This window comes from Astatotilapia calliptera, chromosome 8 (assembly GCF_964374335.1).
Source record: "Astatotilapia calliptera chromosome 8, fAstCal68.1, whole genome shotgun sequence".
NCBI classification, from domain to species: domain Eukaryota; kingdom Metazoa; phylum Chordata; class Actinopteri; order Cichliformes; family Cichlidae; genus Astatotilapia; species Astatotilapia calliptera.
This window is the reverse complement of record NC_137429.1, coordinates 15,446,638-15,473,998: the sequence shown is the minus strand read 5'-3', so window position 1 is coordinate 15,473,998 and position 27,361 is coordinate 15,446,638. Positions and strand designations below refer to the sequence as shown.

At 40.4% G+C, this 27,361-nt stretch overlaps 1 protein-coding gene across 1 annotated transcript; it reads left to right on the top strand.

Annotated features, from left to right (window-relative positions):
• Positions 1-106: 106 nt before the first annotated feature.
• Positions 107-27,361, top strand: LOC145430521 (alpha-tectorin-like; the record flags this gene model as incomplete). The annotated part of the gene is made up of 19 exons (XM_080305742.1): positions 107-743; positions 841-1,424; positions 1,542-2,094; positions 2,187-2,785; positions 2,958-3,115; positions 3,266-3,666; positions 3,839-4,035; positions 5,812-6,207; positions 6,305-6,588; positions 6,664-6,938; positions 7,026-7,145; positions 7,316-7,500; positions 7,589-7,749; positions 10,594-10,845; positions 10,976-11,135; positions 11,236-11,329; positions 12,822-12,993; positions 13,105-13,164; positions 27,217-27,361. Coding segments are annotated over 19 exons (5,433 nt in total), but the record flags the coding sequence as incomplete, so codon positions are not given.

Here is a 27,361-nt window from a genome sequence, read left to right as displayed (position 1 = left end):
TCTCTTGGACACGACTGGTGAAAGTGCATGTCTACAATGACACAATTGAGCTTGTCAAAGGACGCCATGGTCAGGCTAAGGTTGGTCATTTTGATTCTGGATAAATTCTACACTTTATGACCAGATATACTTTTCTCACTTGATATATTTGCTGGTTTTTTTACAGGTTAACGGGAACTTTGCATTCACTCCATTCTCCCTTAGCAATGGCACCGTGCAGGTTTATGAGTCAGGTTTTTCTGTGTTTGTCAGCACTGACTTTGGTTTAGTGGTGTCTTATGACACAATTCATCATGTTCAGATCAGCTTGCCCTACACTTACCAGAATGGTACATGCGGTCTTTGTGGAAACTTCAATGGCATTCGTAGAGATGACTTTCAAACTCGTGACGGTGAGGTTGTGAGCTCTGATGTGGTTTTTGCTAACAGCTGGCAAGCATCTGGGGATGATGAGCCTGGCTGTGGGCCACAGTGCGGAGGTCTGGACTGTGCTGTTTGCACTGTAGAAGAGACAGCATTGTATAGCAACACTGACCACTGTGGTATCCTCAGCAGTAGTTCTGGACCTTTCACGGCTTGCCATCAGCAACTTCCTCCACAGTCCTTTGTGGAGAGTTGTGTGTATGATCTGTGTGTAGGAGGAGGGTACCGACCTATTCTCTGTCAAGCCCTAAGTGTGTATGCAAGTCAGTGTCAACAAAGTGGTATTCGGCTACCAAGTTGGAGGACACCTGGCTTTTGTGGTATGTTAATCACTTTTTTTTTTTTTGCATTATTTCAAAATATTATTGTATTAAAATTCCACCGAGGTAAATATCGATGTTGTTCTCTTATGCCTAGAAATCCCATGTCCAGCCAACAGCCACTTTGAGTCTGAAGGCACAGGATGTCCACCTACCTGTGTTAATCCCAACTCTACCCATAACTGCCCTCTACCTCCCCAGGAAAGCTGCATCTGTGATTCAGGCTACATCCTCAGTGGTGGGGTCTGCGTCCCTCATGCTGAGTGTGGCTGCAGCTTTGAGGGCCGTTACTACCGCTCTGGACAAACTGTAATACTAGACGGAGACTGTGGGAGACGTTGTAGCTGCAGTTATGGCTCCATGACTTGCCACTCTCATGGTTGTGGCCCACTTGAATCATGCAGGGTGGAGGATGGAGAAAGAGGATGCAGACCAAATAGCTATGAAACATGCTGGATCAGAGGCCCAGGGTCATATCAGACATTTGATGGACTGACATACCAATATCCTGGGGCGTGTCGATTGACACTTGCCAAAGTTATGGGACTGTCCAGTCACCCACACTTCATGGTGACAGCAGAAAAAGTGCCAAGAGGCCAGCAAGGTTTTACACGAATTCTGCATTTTGAAGCAGAGGGGATACACATATCTATTGAGATGGCAAGGAACAGTAAAGTGAAGGTAAGTGAATGGAACACTTACTTAAAATTATGTTCTTCCTTTAATATTTATTTATGTGTACACGGACACAATACTGCTTAAGTCTTGTTAACTGCAAAAAACTGGATGATCCTGCAGGTTAACGGTCAGCTGATCAGGCTACCTTTCAGCACTACATCCAACCGAATCCAGATCTTCCACAGCAGCATTTACAGTGTCATCATTCGCACCTCCTTTGGTGTAACTGTGCAGACAGTCTGGCCTCACTTTGTCCGTGTCACTGCTCCTGGTGTCTACAATGGTTCACTGGGTGGACTCTGTGGTAATTACAATGGTCATCCACATGATGACTTCAATACACCCAACGGTGTTCTGGTCAACAGTTCTCAGGACTTTGGAGACAGTTGGCGAGATGGCTCTCTGGCTGCTCACTGTGTGGAAAGCATGAACCAAAATTCTACAACTAATTACAATTCTACTGAGTACTGTGGCATTCTCAGCTCACCAGATGGGCCATTTGTACCCTGTTGGTCTGTGGTTAACCCAAGGCATCAGGTGGATGTATGTGTGGAGATCATGGGGGGCTCTAACAATCCAGCATCAACCCTGTGTGGCGTCCTACGAGATTATGCACTAATGTGTCAACAGAAGGGTGTTGCCTTAGGACAATGGAGAAATGCAACTGGCTGTGGTAAGCATTCAACTGTTTTTGAATTAATTCTAGCCATGATCTCCAAATGTTTAAAAATGCTTTTTTATGTTAACCTGTTTGTTTTTCTCCAGCACTAACCTGCCCATCAAACAGCCATTATGAACTCTGTGGAACCTCTTGTCCTTCTGCTTGCCCCAGCCTTTCTTTCCCCTTCACCTGTGATACTGTGTGCCAGGAGGGCTGTCAGTGTAACAGTGGTTTTATCCTCAATGGTGACCAGTGCGTTCCACCAACATCTTGTGGATGCTATCATCAAGGACGCTATCACCAAGGTGGTGAGCAGTTCTGGGATGGTGAAGAATGTCAGAGCTTGTGTACCTGTAACGGCACTACAGGGAACGTCCACTGTACTCCCAACTCCTGTGGGCCCCAGGAGTCCTGCCGTGTGGTGGAGGGCGAGTTTGGCTGCCATCCCAACCTTCATGGCACCTGCTCTGCCTCTGGAGACCCTCACTACATCACCTTTGATCGTAAGGCCTATGACTTCCAAGGAACCTGCCGCTATGTTCTGGTGACCCTCTGTAATGCCACTGATGAGCTCAATCAGTTTTCCGTGGAAGCTAAGAATGAGGCATTGAATGGGCTTCCACTTTCAATAGTAGCTGAAGTTTTTGTGAATGTCTGGGGCTACGACATGCATATGTCAAGGGACAGAAGAGGTTTGGTACAAGTAAGTAGTTAGTGATAGTTCTCATTCGATGATTGTTATGAACAATTTCAGGTGTATGAAGTAAATGGCAGCTACATATATTTTAGGGATATTTTTACTGCTGTGAATGAAAAAAATAACAATTAAAAAGTAGAAAAACTACCCACTGATTTTCTTTGCATATCTCTTCTAGGTGAATGGAGTAACTAGAAATTTACCTATTGTCTTGAATGAAGGTAATGTGTCTATCTATGCAACAGGATCTCGTATACTTGTCAGCACTAATTTTGGCTTGAGTGTTACCTATAATGGATATAGTGCAGTGTTTATCTCCGTACCACCAAATTACAGGTACAATTCCCACCCATCAAAGCTGAAGTAATTTTTGTTTGACATGCTTTAAAAAACAGGATAATCCCAGCTATATAAATAATTTATTTACTAATAATTTATCCTTATGAAACTAACACAAGGACTATTGCTAACTGTTGTCATCAACAGAGAAAAAATATGTGGACTTTGTGGAAATTTCAATGGAAATCCAAATGATGACTTTCACACACCATCTGGAACGATAGTCACATCTCCAGATGAGTTTGGGAGAGCCTGGAAGGTGCCAGGCAACTACACGTGCAATGATGGCTGTGGCTCCTCCTGTCCACAGTGTGCCAATGAACAGCCTGCTAGAGATCAGTGTGAGGTGATACAGGCAGCTGATGGGCCCTTCAGTTTCTGCCACGAGGAGGTGGACCCGGCGCCATATTTCAACGACTGCATGTTTGATGTATGTTTGTCAGGAAATCAAGGCCACGATCTCTTGTGCAGTGCCATTGAATCATATGTCAGTGCCTGTCAGTCTGCTAATGTTCGAATCTATCCCTGGAGAGAGAACACCACCTGCAGTGAGTCAACATGTCATTATATTTTATTTATATCTAAATGTACAAGAAATTTGCTAACCACTTCAGAAATAAAATGTCCAACAATTTTACAATACTCACTGTATCCACACTGTATTACATTAAAAGTGGTATGTCTGACTAGTGCCATTTGTCACGTTTCTCACTTATTAAGCACTGGACTGTCCAGCCAACAGCCATTATGAGCTGTGCGGTACTGACTGTGGCCACACCTGTGCCAGTAGCATTGATGAAACCTGTGAGCAGTTCTGCTCTGAGGGATGTTTCTGTGATGAAGGCTTCATCAAGAGTGGGACCAGGTGTGTCCCAGTGGAAAGCTGTGGCTGCCAGTATGACGGATTCTACTATGATGTAAGACATATTAAAGTCAATAGTAAATATTCTTTGAAGTAATTCCCTTCAAATCAGCAGAATCAGCAGACTTTCCCTTCTTACATTTAGAAAGCTTCGTGAAGTGTTTTGGACTGTGACAAAGCTTAAAATTCAGAAATATATATTAAAGAAACAACAGAGTCTATTATAGCTCAGTAATAATGTGGTAATATTGAGGTAACAAGGTGGAAACAGGAAGATAAAAACTAGATATATAGCAAATAATTGCCACTTCATTTCCAGAGTAATAACCAAGTGATCTAGTGAGTACTATTGCATTTAAATCTATCTAATAACAGACCATAAATTATAAGTGATAATATGGATACAAATGTATGTACATGAGCTTAAAAAAACAATTAGTAATAGTATAGTCACAATCACTAGCAATAAAACACATTTTTATATATACTAACCTCATAATAATAGGGTAACAAGATACTAATATGATTTTAAGTTTTAATGTTTTGGGATACCATTACCATATTGCCATAATGCTGGAATGAATCCTACCTCATCCACCAACATTCTTTTTTGTTTGACAACAGTATCACCGTAAATATTATGTTTAAATCTGATATCTTACCTGGAATCAATGTTGGTTTCTGTTCAATAACCAAGAAACAAGGCTACAAAATGCAAATTGACGTTACCTGGAAACATGTGGTAGTTTAGGTCTAATAACCAGGAATCAGGGCTGCAACATGGAAAAAATGTTAGTTCCATGTTAATAACCAAATAAAATCCAAACCAAATGAAAAATTTCAGGAAGCATGATGAATACCTGGAAATGTGGTAGTTTCTATGAAATAGCAAATAATAGGGGTTGCAAAATGCAAAACTACAGTTTATAGTTTCATATAACTGAAATCTTAGGATCACAAAAAAGGTCTTCATTTGCTATCATATATTCAGCATAGCTATTATGACTGTTTTATATTACACCACTAAAAAGAAAATAATTAATATGTAGCTATACAGGCAGAATGATGCTCTAACTCTTTAAACTGCAGAATTTGGGGGGGAAAAAATCTGTCGCTAAATAAATGAATGCATTAAACAATCAGTTGAAGATTATACAGCTACATCAGAACAATTAAATACTTTTTTTCATGCAGCTCTGTTCCACATATTTCTTGAAATTGTGGCATTTAGCATCTGTCCTTTCTGTGGGAGAAAGATCAACAGATACGACTAGTTGCTCTGTCACAATATTTAGTACATTAATAGTTGCAGTTTGCAGTGATCTAGCAATTACTGCACTAAATCACCTACAATTAATTAATTTGCTATCATATATTCAGCATAGCTATTATGACTGTTTTATATTACACCACTAAAAAGAAAATAATTAATATGTAGCTATACAAGCAGAATGATGCTCTAACTCTTTAAACTGCATTTTAAATAAATAAATAAAAATCTGTCCCTAAATAAATGAATGCATTAAACAATCAGTTGAAGATTATACAGCTACATCAGAACAATTAAATACTTTTTTTCATGCAGCTCTGTTCCACATATTTCTTGAAATTGTGGCATTTAGCATCTGTCCTCTCTGTGGGAGAAAGATCAAAAGTTGTCAAACTAGTTGTCAAAATATTTATTATATTATTAGTTGCAGTTTGCAGTAATCTAGCAATTATTGCACTAAATCACCTACAATTAATGAAAACAAAACCCTTCAAAATGGTATTTTAAGAACTATATTTGTTGTATCAATTTGGCTAAGATTTGGTGTGGTGTGGTTCACAGGCTGGCGAGTCCTTCTGGACAGACGGTTGCTCCCAGAGATGTGAATGTCACGCTCCAAATGACCTACGATGTTCTGCCTCGTCTTGCACTCCTGAACAGCAGTGCTCCATCAGAGACGGCCAGCTGGGCTGTTATGATGCCATGTCCACCTGCACTGTGTGGGGGGATCCACACTACATCACCTTTGATGGAGCAGTGGCTCATTTCCAGGGAACTTGCTCCTACATCATCGCTGAGAGCACAAACCATGGCACTAACGAAACACAGTTTCAGGTGATAGCCACCAACAATCACCGTGGTAACAACCGTGTGTCATTTGTGTCTGCAGTGGACATATATCTCTCAAATCATCCAGAAAGTGTGTACATCAGGATCGGACCCAATAAAAGAGTAACGGTAAACTATCTATCACTTTTAAGATGAACAGCATTCTACTTTGTCTAATCTGCACAAAAGTAACAACACACACTTATTGCATCTCTTGTCCTCTCAGGTAAATGGAAATTATGCTTCTCTTCCCACCACAGTGGGAATCTTAGCTCAGGTGGTAAGGCAGGGAAGCTACATAGTGGTTGATGCCTCTGACTTGCAAGTCCAGTTTGATGGTCAGAGCACTTTGCTGGTCAGACTGGGCCAAAACCGTCATGACAGAGTCACAGGGATGTGTGGAAACTCTAACAATAATCCTTCAGATGACAAAGTCTTACCCAATGGCACACTGGCACAAAATGATAATTATTTTGGACACAGCTGGAAGTCACCCACCAGCCAACCAGGGTGAGTTGCAATGGAAATCACTATTGATGCTTCAACAAGGCAGTAGCTGATGGCAGTATGATTTGTCTTTTCCAGATGTGGCTCCACTGATGAAGATGATGATGGACTGAATGACTGTACCTTTAGAGAAGAATATTCCCAACTCTGCAGTGTCATCACCAACACCACCGGCCCATTCAGCACCTGCCACCTGCACTCTGACCCCCAGCCATTTTTCTCTTCCTGTGTCTATGACCTCTGCCTCTACACTCCAGCCAATGGCATGCTGTGTTCCGCTGTCTCCGCCTATGAGAAAACCTGCTCTGTTCTAGGGCTAGACATCCCTGACTGGCGCTCTGCTTTGCATTGTGGTATGTTTGTACTGCTCAAATAAGACATTTAATACAAATTTAAATCATTGCCATTCATCACTGATGATCCTTTCTCTGTGTCTGCAGATGAGTCAGACCCCTGTGAAAAGCTGGACTGCACAGAGCACGAGTGGTGTGGTGAGAAGGACGGTGTCTATGGCTGCTTCTGTAATGAGCACCACCATCGGCCAAACAATGAGAGCTACGGTGCGGGCTAACTAAAACCTTCAGCAGTATCTGTAGTGTATTTATTGCATTAGTCAGCCTTTATATTAAGCAGTCAAGTCAACAAATGTCTTTCAAATCAGTATTGATGACTCAGCTTTAAAAAATATCATGCTATAACGAGTCAGATTGTGTTTCTCTCTCCTTCTTAGACTCGTCCATCACTTGTGTCAGTAGTTCTGGCACCATATCTCTGTCCCGCTGTCAGCTGTTTGAGGCCGGCTTCCACTCTGATGCCCTCCATCTCCGAGATGAATCCTGCAACGGGACTCTTGAGGATGGTCGACTGGTTTTCCACTTCAACAATGATGACCAGCTTTGTGGGACAATGCTGAGGGTACAATTAGTACATTGAATGAATCTTCTGGGCAGCATTTTTAATTTTTGAAAATATGCTTAAAATCTTTTGTCTTCTTACTCTTAAGAGCAACGGGACCCACTTCAGTTATGAGAACACCATCAGCGGGGATGTGGACCCTCATGATGGCCTCCAAAGTCATGAGAAGAGCATCCACCTGCACTTCTCCTGTGACTATGCTCTGACCCAGGCACTGTCTATGGATGTTGGCATCAAACCTGTAGCAAGGTGATAACCACAACACCATCTGGCTTACATTTTTTGTTTTTTACTTTTTGGTTATATGACATTGTGGTTGCTGCTCTTCCAAAGGTACATAGCTCGCTGAGCTTTATAGAAATTTCAGTTTTTGATTGTCTTCATGACTATATGACCATGTGAATCACCATCATTTTACCCTGTTTTTGTTTAATACAAACATTGTTCTAATGTATGGAACGCCAGGTCTGCCATAATGAATTAATTAAATACACTATTAAATAATTTATTAATGTGGCAATAATTAATTGGAATTGATATTATTTAATTAAATAAATATTTTTGACACATTTAATCAATTAATTATTGCCACATTTAAATAATTATTTAATGATGTATTTAATTCATTCATTTTGGCACAGTTGACTCCTTTAGGTCTCACAATGAATTTATTTTATCTGTCAACCGCATCCACCAATCTCAAGGGGCGGGGTTAATGCTGATAGAGTCCAAATCATTGCTTCGGCCTGGTGGCCATTATTTTTAGCACACCAACAACCGGCATGTGGAAACTAACAGAACTGAACTTTGAAAAATCCTGTTTGTGTGTCACCAAATACCGTTTTAATATTTTTTAGCCGAGAATGTATTGGTTTAATCTTCAATATCTGGTCGGTTTGTCAAGATATAGCCTCTTTACAAAAGTGTTTTGTTGATTTCTGAGATGTCTGCCCAGCCCAGTCTCACGGCAAAGCGTGGGCTAGACCCACTCGCCTCGCAAGCAATCGAGCTGTTATTACCGCCGAAAAAGCGCAGGTCTCGGTACACAGCTGCCATAAACCCCCGCACTACACTGACTTCGGGTTTTTTACTTCCTGATGTTCTTATGTGTCTTACTTGTTTCAGTTGCCAATTCTGAATTATAACTAACATTAAAAATCATGTTTGAGGAGGAGAGAGAACAAATAAATCCGATTAACATCTGATCTTTGTGCTTTTTGTGCAATAATCAGCGTCACCTGTGTAAAACACATAAACTTTATTAAAAGAAATAATGTTGGTGTTTCCGTCATGTGGTAACTGCTATACTGTACAAAGGTTGTTCGACACTATGAAACACATACAGACTTCATGATGTTTGGCTAATATTTTTATTGTGAATATTAATGATGAGGGTAAACGGCCCTGTACTCCACGGAGCGAGGTCAGCATATCCACGATATCTTCAGCTCTCTGAGTTAACCCAGAGTTTCCCAGCTGACTAATCTAACGGTCATCTATGAATAATTCACAGGTCATATCAATATGATTTAACAGAAAATCTTCCTTATTACTGCCAATTCCAGAGACGTGAAAAATCTACAGCATAAAGAACACAAAAATATAGCAGTCTAACGCAACACTGTTGTAATAGAGATGAACCATCAGTTTGTCTCTGTGTTATCTGCATTTTCATCAGCGTAAGAGACTCAGCAGCAGATTAGAATAACATGAATACATTTAATAAATCACCAAATTAATACACGCAGGAAACGATCAAACCTGTTTCGACAATTCACTGTTAAAAATCCCAAACACACCAGATAAAGAAAAGCAAATGGTTCGGTCTAACACATGTGCCAGTGAACCATTAAACTTCAGTAAAACTATGCAGTTATGAAACGTAACTTTAAAGTCAGCCAAACCGATTTGCTCAGTTGTAAATAAAACAGCGAAATAAACGTGACCGACAGACAGAACCTGAGTGAATCAAGTCCAGTGTTTAACCACTGAGAGCCAAAACTCAGGTGAGGTTTCAAAGCTGTGTGCCAATGATTGGACATCAGCTGCTGATAAAGTGGGTTCGCCTATAAAGTGCTCTGTAGTGAAACAAGCTCCAGCAGCTGTGCGCTCAGAAAAAAAATACTAGATTTACTTATTTTGTGCAGAAAAATGCGCTGACATTGCATTATATAGAGCACCAACTGCCCAGTTAAACTGTAACTATCACCAGGTAACGTGGGCGTGTTTCTTAAATTAGCAGCAGGTGTTAAACATCTGACAGGTGAGGAGGAGGATGCATGCAGGTAAACTGAAGGCCTGTTGATCGCTGGTGTCATGAGAAAAATGTCAGCTCGTTCTTCATGTTACAGAAGCAAAGAGATAGAAGAGAGAATCTGCAAATGCAACATGTGGAACACGGAGAGTGGAATATGTAAACAAACCAGTTAACCCCCCTTGCCCCCAAAAAACAAACAAACAAACATAAAAAACAGTTAAGATGGAGCTCGCTGCACTCTTTCAGCTGACTGTTAGTAGAGCTAGTGACATCTCTGAAAACATGTTCTATGTTGACATCCTGACCAGACATGTGAAGATTACGCCACAACATTCGCAGCTAAAACACTATTAAAAGTGTAGTTGGTGACAGAAAAACGGGGTATTTTAAAGCTTTACACCACTACCATTGCTGCCTGTGATTTGAAATGCATTCTGGGATACCTGGCTGCCCCAAGTCCACACAAGCAATCGATTATCTAGGATCGACCTGTCTTGACTTACTTTGCACCGCAACCAATCAAATGTTAGCGAAGCTGCAGTGGCAGCGTTAACCCCGCCCCCTTAGTTTGATGGGTGATTTCAAGGTGAGACATGGGGACAATAGTGCCAAAGTGAATTAAATATATACATCATTAAATAATGAATTCAATTAATTAATTAAATGTGTTGTGAATATTTAATAAATTAATTATTTCCAATTGTAATTAATTGTTGCCACATTTAATTATTATTAATTATTAATTGTATATATTTTGCTACAAAATGCACACACACCTGACCACTTTATGAATTCCAAATCCTGAAAACATCTTGTTTTATCATGTTTACCTGTAGCATTGTGAACAAGAGACATCCATCTGGTCTGGGCCATTATCATTTGAGGATGATACCCTACCGGGACCCTGGCTTCCACTTCCCTTTGACCAGAAACAGAAATTTAGAAATGGAAATAGATGAGAGGTTATACATTGAGGTTCAGACGCAGGGAATCGATGAGCGGCAGATCTCCACTATCCTGGACTCTTGCTGGGCAACGCCTGTTAATGATCCCAGCTACCCTGTGCGCTGGGATCTGATCACCACACAGTAAAGACATTGCCTTAACTTTTCTTTTCTTTTTTTGTCTTTTGTGATGGGTGAACTTTAATTATCTTCTTATCATAACTAAGTTGTTTGCACATTAACACTGCAACTTTCACATTATGCTGTTACCTAGGTGTCCTAATCCAGCAGATGGCACAGTAGAGCTGCTTCAGAACGGCGTCTCCACCGTAGCCCGTTTCTCATTCAGGATGTTCACCTTTACCAACTTTTCATCTATCTACCTGCACTGCCAGGTCCATCTGTGTCTTTTGAGACACAATTACTGCACAGCTGTACGTACTATTTATAACGATTTGTATTAACACTGGGAAAAAATCTTTCATACCACTTATTGGATTCCTTCATCTGCTGAAATCACTCTGCTTTCCACAGCACTGCTACCCAGGTCACCATGCAAGAGTGGTGAGGGCTATTTCCTACCATGACAGTGAAGGCATCTCATTGGGACCGCTAGTATTGAACACAGGTAACATTTGTACAACATTGGCAGTCTTGTAGATGATACAGCTGCATAATCAGTGGATTGTGATAATTGGATTCATGAGCCAAGTTTCAATTCACTGTAGATTTTGGTTGTTTTCTAACAGAAAGAAGAATGAAAGCAAGCAGCTCTCCAGGCCTCTTGACATCTCTGGTGACCCTGATAATCTGTTTGCTGACTGCAAATATTCTGATCTAGAGAAATCAAGTTGATGCACAAATTACAGCAAACTCAGCAGTCATATAATAACTTAGTATAGATTTGATTAATAAAAGCACAGAAAATAGAATCAGAAGACTTTTTTATATGCACAGAGGAATAGTGATGGTTTGAAAAGTGGATGTTACTGAATATTTGACATCTATTAAAATACTTCTTATTTGCTCTGAGCACTCCTATTTGTAATTTCTGCAGTTTTTCTTTGCAACACTGGAGGGCAGCATCTGATCAAAAACATATTTGTATGCTTCTGTTTCCAGTTCATGAGTTTTACCTTCAGGTCATTCAGGATTGTTTTAACATCGTTACATCATGATTTATTTTGTGGTATTCATCCATTCATTAGCAAATATAAAAATAATGAAGAATAAATGTATGTTTGAAATATTAATGCCTTGTAAACTGTGTCAAAATACAGTCTGAGTTGATTGATGGTCTTGCTTTCTTTTTCTGTTTCTTTTTTTTAAAAAATAAAAATGTTACTACATTGCTTTTGAGTCATGTGGGATTATAATATTACCTATGCCATGTTAGACCCCTAATTAAAGATTGTGAATTATTATGTAGTTTTAGTTTGCATTATTCTCCTGAATTAGAAGAAGGTGATAACTATTACATTTGTTAAACTGATTTGCATTACATTAGACTGCTGATTTATTGTGAATGAATGATATTGTTTAATGATGCATTATACTGCTGAGTTATAAGAAATACTGTTCGCAGAAAGTCATCGCCTTATTTGTCTGCTTAGAAGAGAACAGAGCATACCGGAGAGGTTTTCTGCCCCATCTCAGCAGGAGCAGATAAACAGGGAGCCAAGGTCGTAGCTTAGGCGCCGTGTGAGAGAAAGAATGTGAATGTTTAGGCTTTTATGATTAGGTGGGGGCCACTAGAGGCTATAAGAGTTTGATCAATGCTCCACCATTTTGAGATCTGATGCTGTCTGCGTACGGTGTCCATCTCCCACGCGTGTACATTAAAATCATTGTTTGACTCAACCCAGCCGGACCAGTGTTGTTATTTTGGTTTTCCAATATTTGAATCCGTGACAGTCACTTTTTCAATTTACAAAGAGGGCTCTTCATGTAACTGTAACAAAGGAGGAAAACTCCATTTTAGAATCACAATACATAAATGAACTGAATCATTTCTATAACAGATTTGATTCCACGCCCCCTCCCGCCATGACAGTAGGCCAAGCAAAGCACACGGAAGCGTCAGCTATGCTTTGTACGTGCTGTGTTGTCGGTTGCAACAGTAGATCACACGACAGGGAAGGCAAGAAGCTGGAAAATGGACTCTCTTTTCATCGTTTCCCCTCCTGGAGGCAACGGGAGTAGAGGAGTCCTTCTGCAGAGGAGTCCAACCCCTGTTAACAGCTGGACAGTACAGAGTATGATCGGCGTAGTACTCCTGAGGATGGACGACTGGTTTTCCACTTTGAAAATGACAACCATCTTTGTGGGACAGCACTCAGACAAAAATATTATGGATATTCACTCTTATTGAACATATTCAACTTGTACTATTTTGCGTTTCAGCTGTGAATACCCCCTGAATCTGGCCCTGTCTATGGCTGTGGGCATCAACCCCATAGAAAGGTAACAAAACATCTCTTGTGTATTATATACAATATTTTGTCAAGTTGGCTTTTTTAGTACCAGTGTTGGGGTTGTTACAAAAAAACTAAAAAACAAAGTAAAAATAAAAGTAATTATCTTTTGAAATTTCATAAATAACTTCAGCATTTTCCTCCTCTGCTACACAAACACAAATCCTCAAACTGGAGCAAAGAAACAAAGAAACAAAACATTGTTTTAATTGTTTGTTTCTATCCGTCTGTCTCGAAGATACAGCCACAATCAAAAGCTTAAGACTACTTGAAAAATGGCACAAAAAAAATCATACTTTGCATGGTTGGATCTTAACAAGGTTCCAAGTTGAGCTTCAACATGCAACAAGAAGAAATGGGAATGAGACAACACATTTGTTAAGACTTGTTAAAATCCAAACATGCCAAATATGATTTTTTTTTTTCAAGTGGTCTTCAGCTTTTGGTTGAACTGTAATTGCAAAACCTCTGCAACACAAGCAGTGGCATAATTGTAACTGTACAGTAACACTTTACATTAGGGCATTACTAAAAATTGCAATTATTATTACAGTGACACGTCACTTTGAAGCTCTTTACACTTACACATACACTACTTCAAACATACATTATTTTAGCTCTTTCTAGTTTGAATGCATATTTTTGTTTACAATGTCAATGTCTCATGGAGTACTATACGAGTAACTCAAAGTGGGTAAAATGTGTGGAACACTGTATGGTTGCTAGACTACATAGCAGCAGGGGAGAGACCACCAGCAAGGAGTTTTTAGGGAGGGTGTGGCTCAAGTGGTTGCATGGGTTTTCCAACAGTTGGAAGGCTATTGAATCCCAGATTCCTCCACTCCACATCCCAAAGTATCCTTGGGCAAGATACTAAATCCCAAGTTACTCCTCATGCATCCATTGTTGTCTGAGCCTGTGAATGTTTGAAAGCACATAGGCATCGATAAAATGTGCTGTATGAATGAATTAATGTGTGGGTGATTGGGTGAATGAAACAGAAACAGATTTGAGTGCCTAACTGAGTAAAAGATGCAACTACCGGTCCATTTACTATTTGTTAAAAAAGCTGCAGTTTTCTGAGAGGGGTGGGGGTTGTCAGACATCAGTGCTACATATTATGATGTTCATGCATGTTAAATACAATACAATACAACTTTATTTGTATAGCACATTTAAAAGACCAGTGGTACACCAAAGTGCTTTACAATAAAAACAGGAAAATTAAGACAATAAATAAAAGACTATTAACAAAGTACCACATATGTCATCAGGTTAAGGGCACTAATTATACAACAATAAAAGGGAATATAAGAACAAAGTTACTAAGAACAGATATAGCTAAAAGATAAAGTACATAAATAAGAAATTGTAAATATCTGCAGCTATCACAGCATTCACAGCTAAATGCTGCTGTTCTCATCCTCACTAAAAGTACAACGTGCCATGCTCCGTCTGAGATAACGCACTACATTGTAAGCTCGTAGTTTACACCTGTAGAAAAGGAAGTGAACTGGATTCAGTGTTAAAATGTTACATTTTTATTATTGAGAAGCTCTTGAGGTGAAACTTATTTACAATCATTTGGTAATCAACTCACTTGTAGTATTGTTATTATTATTGTTGTTTTTTGTAGCATCATTAGGAAGAAGATTACAACTGCCATGGACAGTAGCACATTTGAATGATCCCCTTCCAGGACCCTGGCTTCTGTTTCCCCTTCAGCTGTGGCACAAACATAGAAATGGAAATAGATCAGAGGTTATATGTCGAGGTGCGAACAGGAAGAGTGGATCAGCATCTGATCTCCACTGTTCTGGACTCCTGCTGGGCCACGCCAGTCAACATGCCAAATTACCTTGTCCGCCCATCTTATTACTGCAGAGTAAGAGAATTTTTGCAACTTCACCTTGTCTTAGCATTCTTTATTAAAAACTTGAAAGAGTCAGACCCAGACAGACCTCTCCTCGGTTTTCCACCAATTCTTCCTCATAATGAATTTTGCTACTTTGCTTTATAATCTGGGATATTTAAATGTCTTCCAGGGGTCCCAATGAAGCTGATGGAACAGTAGAGCTGATTCAGAACGGCATCTCCACTGAAGGCCCGATTCTCCTTCAGGATGTTCACTTTTACCAACTATTCATCCATTTACCTTCACTGACGGACCCACCTGGGTCTTTTGAGACACAACAATTGCACAGCATTATTGTTTTTCATTCTTATGTTATAAATTAGAAACAGTTAAATCAGCAGAAGCTTCTAAACATAACAGTTAAGAAATGCAACATTGGTGACATGATAAACTATATCTTCTGTTTAAGAAGAAACTCTACATATCAGTGATAACTGCTAGAGTCACAGTTGAGTATGATACACAGTGTGCAATAACTTATCACAATGAAATGTCAGCCACCCCTGCACCAATTCATTTACAGGAAAACTGGAACCTTTATGACATAATGACTTTATCTGAGAACAAGACAAGGAAGATAGCGCTTGCATTTTGATAAAATGCCCAGCTTTTACAGGTCCAGGGTGTTTTCCTTCTCTTCCTGAACAATAACAAGAAGTTATTGTATCATAAACCCTGAAAATAATACGCCCATAAAACTAAGAAGAAATCTAAAAAAAAAAAATAACATAAAACTATAAAATATAAGTAATAAAACAATACAACATTTGTGACATGACAAAAATGTAGCTTCTGTTTGAAAGGATGCACAACAACTGTCATGTTATATAATTGTCACATTTCATACTGATACACAGTGTGCAATAATATTAAATGTAGTTGTCACGATTGCTACTTTATGAGATTATCACTGTAGTCCTGAGTGGATTCACAAAGGACTTATTGTTATTTAACTAACAATAAACTCAGATGACTGTTTGGTAGTAGTATTAGTTAATGATATTGCTCATTAGATCATTGTTATGAATAATTTAATTTCAGATTTATCAAGTAAATGGCAGCTACATATATTTTAGGGATATTTTTTACTGCTGTGAAAGAAAAAAATAACAATTAAGCGCAAAAACTAACCTCTGATTTTCTTTTCTTTCTTTTTTTCTTTTCTCTTCGTGAATGGAGTAACTAGAAATTTACCTATGGTCTTGAATGAAGGCAATGTGTCTATCTATTCAACAGGACCTCGAATACTTGTCAGCACTATTTTCAGCTACAGTGTCACTTATAATGGATACAGTGCAGTGTTTATTTGTGTACCACCAAATGACAGGTACACTTCCCACCCATCAAAGCTACACTCATTTTTATTTGACATGCTTTAAAAACCAGGATAATCAAATCTACGTAACCCATTTATTTACTATTTATCCTTATGAAACTAACACAACGATCGTTGTTAACTGTTGTCATCAACACTGAGAAAAAATATGTGGACTTTGTGGAAATTCCAATGGAAATCCAAATGATGACTTTCACACACCATCTGGAACGATAGTCACATCTCCAGATGAGTTTGGGAGAGCCTGGAAGGTACCAGGTGCAATGATGGCTGTGGCTCCTCCTGTCCACAGTGTGCCAATGAACAGCCTGCTAGAGATCAGTGTGAAGTGATCCAGGCAGCTGATGGGCCCTTCAGTTTCTGCTAAGGAGATAGGCCCGGCACCATATTTCAATGGCTGCATGTTTGATTTTTGCTTGTCAGTTTGGTTCTTTAATATATTAGGGTACCATTACCATATTGACACAATACTGGAATTAATCCCGCCTCATCCCCCAGCACTCTTTGTTGTTTGAACAGTGTAAATATTATGTCTAAATCTGATATCTTACCTGGATTTTTTTTTTTTTTTTTATTATTGAGCAAGTGCAAGATGCTGTAGCTCTGATCAGACATCTGTCAGGGTTCCTGGGTCGTTGACCCAGTGTTTTCCGTTTTGTCATGTTCAGTTTATTTTCACATCTATGTTTTCTGTGCCAGCATACCGCCTGCGTATTGTGTTCCAGTTATTTCCATGTATCATTAGTCAGACTAAGTTCAGCTGCGTAATCACCGGTTTCTAATCATTCATCACCCAGCATGTATTTAAGTCCTCAGTTCCATCCGATCGTTGTCGTGTCATTGATGTTATGTTGTTGTTTCCGCCTGCGTTCAGTCAGCCAGCCATTCAGTCTTTGAGTCAGTCCTTCAGTCAGTCGTCCAGCCAGCCAGCCATTTCCTACCTCTGTTCTGTTCATCCACTCCTTATAATAAACCTTCACCAGTCTTCACCTACCTGCGAGTCCTGCGTTTGGGTTCCTTCTTCCTCGCCTCCACACAACGCCTGACAACATCACTAACACCAACGTGTCATCCATCTGTCTGCACTGCCACCTGTAAGTATTTGCATTCACACTGTGGAAAAAGTAATTAGTTACCAATTGCTGATTAGTTCTCAGCAAAGTAATCCCATTACTTTACTGATTACTTATTTTTTAAAGTCATTAGTTACTTACTTATTACTTAGTTACACAATAAAGCAATAGATCTTTCAGCCCATTTCAATATTTTCTGCATAATCAATCATATTAAATTAAATCAAATGAAAAAGTCTCACAAACAAATTCACAGTTTAGTAACACACTGTGCTTATGGGAAAGTATCAGTAATCCAATTACTATTTTGCAATAGTAATCCCTTACATTACTTTACTGGATTCCTTCATCTGCTGAAATCAGTTTCCACAGCATTGCTACCCAGGTTACCAAGCAAGAGTTGTGAGGGCTATTTCCTACCATGACAGTGAAGGCATTCACATTAGGACTGCTAGTATTGAACACAGGTAACATGTTTACAACACTGGCAGTCTTGTAGATAATACAGCTGCGTAATCAGGGGATTGTGATAATTGGATTCATGAACCAAATTTGAATTCACTGTCGATCTTGGTTGTTTTCTTACAGAAAGAAGAATGAAAGCAAGCAGCTCTCCAGGACTCTTGACATCTCTGGTGACCCTGATAGTCTGCTTGCTGACTGCAAATATTCTGATCTAGAGAAATCAAGTTAATGCACACACAACAAACTCAGCAGTCATATAATAACTTAGTATAAATTTGATAAGTAAAAGAACCAAAAATAGAATCAGAAGACTTTTTTTAAATACACAGAGAAATAGTGATGGTTTGAAAAGTGGATGTTACTGAATATCTGACATCTGTGAAAATGCTTCTTATTTGCTCTGAGCACTCGTTTGTAATAGCTGCCATTTGTCTTTGCAACACTGGAGGGCAGCACCTGATCAAAAACATATGTTTCTGTTTCCAGTTCATGAGTTTTACCTTCAGGTCATTCAGGGTCGTTTTAATACCATTACATAATGATTTATCTTGTGTTATTCATCATTAGCAAGGACTGAAATAATGACTTAGAAATGTATGTGTGAAATATGTCTTGTACACTGGATCAGAATACAGTCTGGGTTGACTGACAGTTTTGCTTTGGAAAAACCAGGCCCTTCTTTTCTTTTTTAAAATAAAAACTGCTTTTGAATCACTTTTTGAATTTACAAAGAAGCATCTTCATATAACTGTAACAAAGGAGGGAAACTCCATTATAGAATCACAATAAATTTTGCACGGAACAAGTAAACAATAACCACAATCCAATCCAAACGGTCACTACAAGAAGGTTTCCGTTTCACATCAAAGAAACTATCCGTGATACAAGAGGTCAGGTTTCTCTTTTGTGCTGAACCTCTTTTGTTGTTCTGAGTGTGAAGATTCAGTAAGCTTCCTCTGGCTTTGATGGGGGGGGGGGGTGAAATGTATCATTGTTAGCCGATATGTCGTCAGCGTTGTGGGATGACACCTACAGCAGACATAACACCGGTTAACACATATGCACAACATTTAATTTATTATTGGTGTTGTGGTACAAGTGCTCAAAGAAGAGCATTATGTCAAATACCTGGTAAGATGTGTAGAGCTGTTATAGCTCATATTTCATGTCTGTTAATTCTAATGTTGTTAATTACTTCTCATAGACCAAAAGTATGCCCATGTGATTGGTACTTAAGAACTGTATTTCTCATATAACTACTTTCCTTCTTTGACAGTGAGTACTGGGAGGTTAATTGTGTGGCTTATGTGGTATTAAAGTCAATGAGCGAACATGAATGAGAGAGTAAAACAAAGAATCACAACAAACAATGTAAAGGTCGCACTGGAACTGATATCCTGCAGTCATTATTTGGCAGACATCTCTTCTTTTCTCTCAGTATTATAAAATGTAATGTAATGCGTTGGCTATTCAGACCATGTAACTTTCTATGGGATAACAAGACAGGTTTGAAAGTGCATTACATTTCAGGTATCTACAAATATCTGAAGGCAATGAGAACACACAGTTTGAAATATAACTTAAAGTCATGCTGGCAGCTGTGATTAAAGCAAAATTAGAAAGAAAGGGTTATGAGTGGGGCTGAGGTGATGTGTGTGATCCTTCAAAAAGAATATTGCATAGAGCTGGCGACAGTGGCTAAAAGTCCAGTCTCAATCTAAATATCTAAGTCTCAGGCCCTCAAAATGCATCCTGCTGGTATGCTTGAATCTCTTTAATCCTTTCCTGGTTGTTCTCATATCTTCTTTTGCAGCCCATTTATCCCTCTTCTTCTTTATGCAATCTGCCCTGTACCTAACCGAATTAACCAAATGCAGTTTTTGGAACAGATTAAGCCCCACCTACATATGTCAAACTTAACAACATCCATGTGTGGTGAGTCATATCTTATCTTTGATTTGCAAACTGTCATACAATCACTTTAAAGGGCTCTCCTTGATCTAGGGCATGGGTGTCATACATAAGGCCTGTGAGCCAGAAGCGACCAGGCAGAAAGACCCCAATCAGAGTTTTAGAACATTTGAAAAAGGGCATAGATTTTGGGCTTTTAACTATATTTTTAATAGGCTTTACAGTTTTTCGTGCTGATAATGACCTCCCCCATGGTTATTAATACTACACCAACTTTTTCTGTAATTTTACACATTCATTTCTTACAACTTAAGAAGAGTTACACTAACAGATACATTTACTACAGCAACATTTCTTTATCATGTGAAAAACTGAGGCGTACCGTTGAAAAATTTTTTATTTATTAATATGTCTAAGAGATTACATGTGCAATTTACTTCTTCACACTGACACACAGAGAAGCTTCACTGGTCTGGCCTACGTAAATTCATAGAGGGCTGTATGTTATTGACAATGTAAGATGAGTCTGACAATCCTGATTTTGAGAGTTCCTACACACACACACAAAGGAAGCTGTTGGACTTTGCTAAAACAGAGGAGTGTGCATTTATTTCTGTATTTAAACCAATTAAGACTTCCTGCAGGAAATGCAAGTGAAGTGCAAGTGAGATGGTGAGAGGAAAAGAGCCCGTGGATGAGAGATGAAGGAAAATATGAGTGACAGCTTGTTGACTTTTACAAGTTGCAGTGGGCTCAGTGGGAGTAAATTGGATTCCCTTGTTAAATCCCCTGCGTGGTGTGTTGGAGGGGTCAGCTAGGGTCTCATCTGATGTTTGACCTCCTTTCATGGCACTAGCAGTGACAACTCATGCACCGTAGCTCACAGAATAATTACATCTGTTCTGGAGTCTGTTTGGGCACTTTGACCCATTTTTGGTTTTCATATTTGTAGTTTCCAAAATTCTTGCAACAAGTATGCTCATATGGCTCTTAACTTTTTATCAATTTGTTTGATTCTGAATAAATATTCCAATTTGTTGTTAACGTGTTCCGGATAAATAAACAAAAATATTTCATTTGGAAGCTCTGTGCATTCTTCTGTCCAATCAGAAATTAGAGGAAGTTGTAGTTTTCTTCTTGTTTAGAAACTTTTTGTTTTGGAAAAACCTTTCTTGTAAAAGAAATATCCGCCTGTTTCTACCCAGAGTAATTAGGTTTCGCCGGTGAACTCTATACTCCTGAGAAGGCTGGACAGTCCTGGGACTGAAGTCATGAAACTCGATGGAGCAAACCATGTGTGAAAAATCAACGCTTTGTAAAGTAAAATATATATACCGTGACTTTATCCATGCTGTGTTATCTGTAGATTTACTATGACATCTTTACTGTCCTGAAAATTAGTCACAAGTGTGTAATGATATTTTTATAGTATTTCCCAGCACTCTTCTTTATTAACAATATCATGTCCAAATATAACTCAAACATAAAAAAGCAAATATCACCAAAACGCAAACTAGTCATTGTTTACTTGCCTTTCTTTCCTTTTTTTTTTTTTTTTTTTTCTTTTTTTCTTTTTTGCCTGTCCCGTTTGGCTCTTTTGCCATCAGAATTGTTGTCTAAAGGCAAAGAAAGATGCCCAACGGATTTACTTTACCAAACTGACCATCCCAGCCTTGCCGTAATGGTCCATTTGATTCACCTTTTATTGTTTATTTTATTTTCACTTAATGAATACGGGACAGACTTGACTGGGGGAAAGAAGGGGAGAAAGAAAGAGGGAAAGAGAAACAGCTGAGAAGAGGGACGGGGGAGAAGGGCAAAAGACAAAAACCAACAGAACGGGCAGAGAAAAAAAAATGCATATATCAATCACCTGGATCACCTGCTGAGAAAGAAAAAAGAAAGCAAACAGAAGAGAACAAGAGTAATAGAATAAACAACATCACAATGATATATGGGAATATGACAGTAAATACTAAATGTTAAACATTATTGTGCAGCACATAAGATCAACAGAACACAGTGTGCTTTGAGGTAGGAGCCAAAAAGGGTGTAGTTTGTGGGTGTGATCACCCGTGTGTACACCTGTGAGCATGGACGCGCTTGTTTTTTGTTTTTTTAAAAGGTTCCTTCATGTAATAATCTGCTAGAGGGTGTGGGGGGGCCACAGCCCCGTCCTCCAGGGCGTGAAGCAGGTGTGGAGGAGATCAAAACTCCAGACATCCAGAGGCCCCCAGAACACAAGAGACCAAGGAAGACCAACAGAGGGGCAGCTGCGCCACTGTCCCGGAAAGAGCTGAGGAGAGTCCCAGATGAGGGCTCACTCAGCAGCCGCGGAGCAGAAGCCAGGGGGAGTTGCAGTGACGCGCCCGTGAGCTCCGCCGGCAGCCAGCTGCGCCTGAGTGACCGAGCCCCAGGCCGAGAGGCCGGGGGCACCCCACCTCCGAAGTGGCCCGAGCGAGCCCCAGGCTCCAGGCCCCGATAAGCGGCCGCCAAGGAGTGAGCCGGTGTGTACCTGGACGCCCATCCCCGGACACAAAGAACCACCAACGCACCGATGTCTGAGGGGGTCCGCCACTGGCAGGGGAAGTGGTGGTAGGGGGAGATAGGCCTCCAAACCTTGGAGGGCCTGAGATGTCCCCAGAGAGGTGGCGCCTGACACCCAACCTGACATATAGACATAGACATACAGGCACACACAGATACAAACATCCATTCCCACCCTCATGCTCTCATATGCACTTACTCCACACTCAACCAACGTGGAGGCAGACATAAAGAGACGTTGTACACACGATCACACTCCCCAAGCGTACTCTACAAACCGGGTCTAGGTGCCCCCGCCCCTGGAGGGGGGAACTGCACCCAGATCCAGGTGGTGTTTCCCTTTTCCCTGCGGTGGGGGGAGGCAGACCGCCCCGACTCCGCAGCAGCAGGAAGGCTCCACACTCCAGACCGCAGTCGGACGGCCAACTCCTCCTCCTAGTCCTAGCCCCCCTGCTCCAGCAGGTCGCAGAGAACGGGGGTGAGAGAAGACTCCGAACCTCCCTCCACCCGCTCATTGTAATGTTGATGCATGTGTGTTCTAAGGTGCATTTAAAACCCAGGAGGGCATGGAGCTACCTGCCAGAGAGCAGCAGGTAAGCGCATGGTCCCTCCTGCTAGCCCTCAATGTCTACGTGTATTTAAAATTGAGAGGTGGGCAACGATGCCAGGGGTGGGGTGTACACCCTGATGGTACTTTGGACTCCGTGTATCGTGCCCACCCCCAAGATCCTATATGTATGTGTAATGAGAGTGTGAGTAATGTGAATGTCTAAGTTGTGGGATAAAATTGAGGCAGAGGCAGCCAGAAGGGGACAGAGGGGGGGGGGTAGCCTCCTCTGCACCCTGGTGACATACCCCTACTCCAAGGCCCTGCATGTGTGGGTGGTTGTGGTGGAGCGGGAAGAGGGAGGCAGCTGGAGATGGGGAGGGAAGGAAGGGAGGGGCAAGTGACCCCTCCCTGGGGCCAGCTCCCCCGCTGACCCCCAGTACTCCGCGACCCGCCAGGGAAAGGGGGCCCAGGCCCATCCAGACCGGGCCCAGTGCAGGGGCGCCGCCCGGCCCCACAGAGCCCGGGACAGTCCACCCAACCCCACCACAGAGAAAACTGCACCCACCCCACCATCCACTCATCTTCCAGACTACATAAGACAATAAACACCCAGGCTGAGATCTTCCTCCACCTCTCCTGTATCTCCCCCTCCTGCAGAGAGAGTTCCTGAGGAGAGGAAAGCTCCTGCAAGATGTGACAATCTCCCCCACCAGTTGAAGAGCCCCCCAGGTGGCTCGACGCGCCGGTGGCACCCTGCTCCAGGGCTGGGCCCCCATGCACCCACCCGCCCACAACCCCGGCAACACACCAACCAGGACCCAAGCCCCCGAGGCCCGGTCTTTCCTACTGTTGTTCCACTATTACATCATGTCATGTTCATCTACTGATGAATGTTACAAAAATCCATTAGACAGAAAATGTAATGACTGTAAATTATTTTGTCTATGACAAGCCGTTTCCACCAGGCTTTCATTTGAAATATTAGATCAGGGGTTTACCAGAGGGCTTCCACTTACCATCTGGTTTTGCTGTCAACTCATGACTGCGTCCTTTACAGTTTAAACCTGTACCAATTTGTGTCTTGCTAAAGATTTAAACATTTTTTATAGGGCATTACCTTTCGGTGTCACCAATAGTAATAAATTAAATCTTTTAGTGTAAAATTTCTATTTTTTTTTCTTTGAGAAACTCCTACCTACTCCCACATCTTCTCACATCTTGCTTTTTGATGCACCTCAGTGTTCTATATCCCAGTAATGTTCAGTACTTGGACAGCAGTTCTACATCATTGCATCTGGCTGCTGGAATTGTATCCTTAGTGGGTAAAAGCAGTATGAATAGCTTATTTGTATGACAGCTTCCCAAAAGTGAAGGCAAAATATTTTGATTAAGTCATGTGACTAGCTGCAGTGCAGGTCAGAAACCCCACCTGCTCTCCAACAAAGTGAACTAACTGACTTCATTTGTCAGAGAGTTTGTTGTACTTTTTATAGTTAGTTAAGATCATTAGTATTAATTCTATTAGACAACAAGCATTCTAACATTAGCTACTTGGGGGGGAAAGCAGCTACAATAATGTCAAAAACTAAGTACACTCCTACTGCTTCCACAGAAACTAAGAGGGTGAGTAGCAGTTAGGTTTAGCTTATAAAATGTACATGCTAAACCGGCACAAGCTTGATGCTGCTATGTTAGCTAATTATAGGCATATTTCTCATCTTCCTTTTATCTCAAAAATGCTTGAAAGAGTAGTTGTAAAACAGCTAACAGATCATCTGCAGAGGAATGGCTAATTTAAAGAGCTTCAGTCAGATTTCAGAGCTCATCAAGGTGCAAAAACAGCTTTAGTGAAGGTTAGAAATGATCTTATGGCCTCTGACAGTGGACTCATCTCTGTGCTTGTCCTGTTAGACCTCAGTGCAGTGTTCGATTCTGCTGACCATTATATTTTATTACAGCGATTATTAAAGCGATTAGTGCATGCTGTAGGTATTACAGGTACCGCACTACAGTGGTTTGAATCATATCTACCTATTAGTCTCCAATTTGTTCATGTAAATGGAGAGTTCTCTTCACACATTAAGATTAATTATGGAGTCCCACATGGTTATGTACTAGGGCCAGTTCTGTTTACATTATACATGCTTCCCTAGGCAGCATCATTAGAAGGCATAGCATACATTTTCACTGCTATGCAGATGATACCTAATGTTATCTATCCATAAAGCCGGATAACACACACCAATTAGCCAAACTGCAGGAACATCCTAAAGGCATAAAGACCCACATCACCTCTAATTTTCTACTTCTAAATTCAGATAAAACTGATGTTATTGTAATTGGCCACAAAGATCTTACAAATATGTTATCTAGTCCGATGGATGGTATGACACAGGTAACACTGTGAGGAATCCTGGAGTTGTTTTTGACCAGAATATGTCCTTCAATACGCAAATTTAAGAAATAGAAAAGACTACTTTCTTTTATCTCAAAAAATTCTCTAAAATTAGAAACATCCTGTCTCAGAATCACGGCGAAAAACTAGTTCATGCATTTATTACTTCTAGGCTGGACTATCATAATTCGTTATTTTCAGGCTGTCCTGAAAGCTCCCTGAAAAGCCTTGAGCTGATTTGAAATGCTGCAGCAAGAATACTGACAGGAACTAAAAAGAGAGAACATATTTATATGTATTTCTACGTCTTTCAAATGTATATAAATTAGGTTTCCATATGTGTAAATATTTAAAGTTTACCTTTATCATTCTCTCGCCATAAATCAAATTGTTCCTAGGCAATGAAATCTTTCTGATTTGTCATAAAAAAAATTTTCATTAAAAACCTTAATTAGGTTTAATAGGTGAATAGGTTTTAATAGGTGTAAAATATTGAAATATATCTAAATGTAAAAACAGTTAATCACAGTCAATTTAACTTTAAGAATATGTGTGTGGTGTTAAAAATTAAAATACTCTTTCAAAATTTCAAGTCATTTAAACACATTATATACAGTTTTCTGGGCATTTTCCATTTATTTAAAATGCTTTTAGCTAATTTGCCTACATACTTTGATAATTAAGTTTACAGCAGGAATTAGGCCAGAAGCTCATGGAATGAGTGATGGACTTGATGAAGGATAATGACAACGCTCCTGCTTTCTTTTTCCACTGTGTCACCATGTTTGCTTTCCTCCGTCTCGCCCCACTCCAACACACTTCACTCCCTCCAACAGTGACCATGGGCTGTTTATCGACTTGCTTCTTCTTCCTGTTTGTGGTACTAAGAGGATGAAATTAGATCTGCATCAGCGAGGATTTGAGATAAATTGGGCAGCGGATCGGTCCAAATTCGATTTGCTCTAGGTTTCGGGGGGTGGGGGCAGTTCTCCATTGTAGACTTGATAAGAACACTAGTCTGACACTGACAAAGACTGAGTGAATGCAGTTCTTTTAAGGTGTGGTGCAATTAATCAGTCCATGTATTTGGATAAGACAGAACATATGCATGCAAAGATTCAGAGTTTTGAGGTCACTTAAAGTCATGCATGTGACCCTGCTACCAGGATTAGTGATTGGTTGCCTTTGCCCTCACTGCATGCTGTCCTCTCCTGTAGTGCCATTGGATGGGCCCAAATGGCTGCGGCACACGGGGGTAAACTCCCGCTCCCATTACAGCTCCCGGGAGAGAGAGGTTTGCTCCTTAGCTGCATTGTATGTTTGGGAGATAAGGTGTGGATCTCACTCTTTTCACCGTCCCACTTTGATCTGACTCCAATTCAAGACAGCTGATACCGCAGATGAACTTGACACTCAACTGTTGCCTCTGTAGAAATCTGGAATGGAAAGCGGAGAATGGGATTGAGAGGAATGAGCCTAAAAGCCAGTGTATCTGCTGTTTTGTGTGCCAGACAGACGCAATGACCCTCTTGGTTAAACTCAGCTGAAAAGGTCACAGCTCGTACTGAACAAGAGAAAAGCCCAGAGGGTAAACAAATGTCTCTGCATTTTTATTATGTCATTTTTTTGTCACAGTCCTCTGTAAATCTATATAAATTTGTATCAGCATCCTGATTATCAAACTATGATATGGAGGAGAGGATGTCTTAACATTCATTTAAGGCTTTAACAACATTATTTCAATATAATTTTTAATGGACACTGAGAAAGTGTCCATTAAAAAAAAACAAAAAAAAAAACATGAATGTAAATGAGAAACGTCTATTCTGTGTTTTCATCTTTCATTCAGAGGTTTAATGCCAAGAACTCTTGAAAGCCAAATCACAATGGAGAAGACACCGAGCTACTTTGTGACAAAAGAGACACCACACCGGATTTCTACCATGTCCCAAGACACCAAGCTCATAGAGGTGGTGCGAGACCCCGTCACTTGA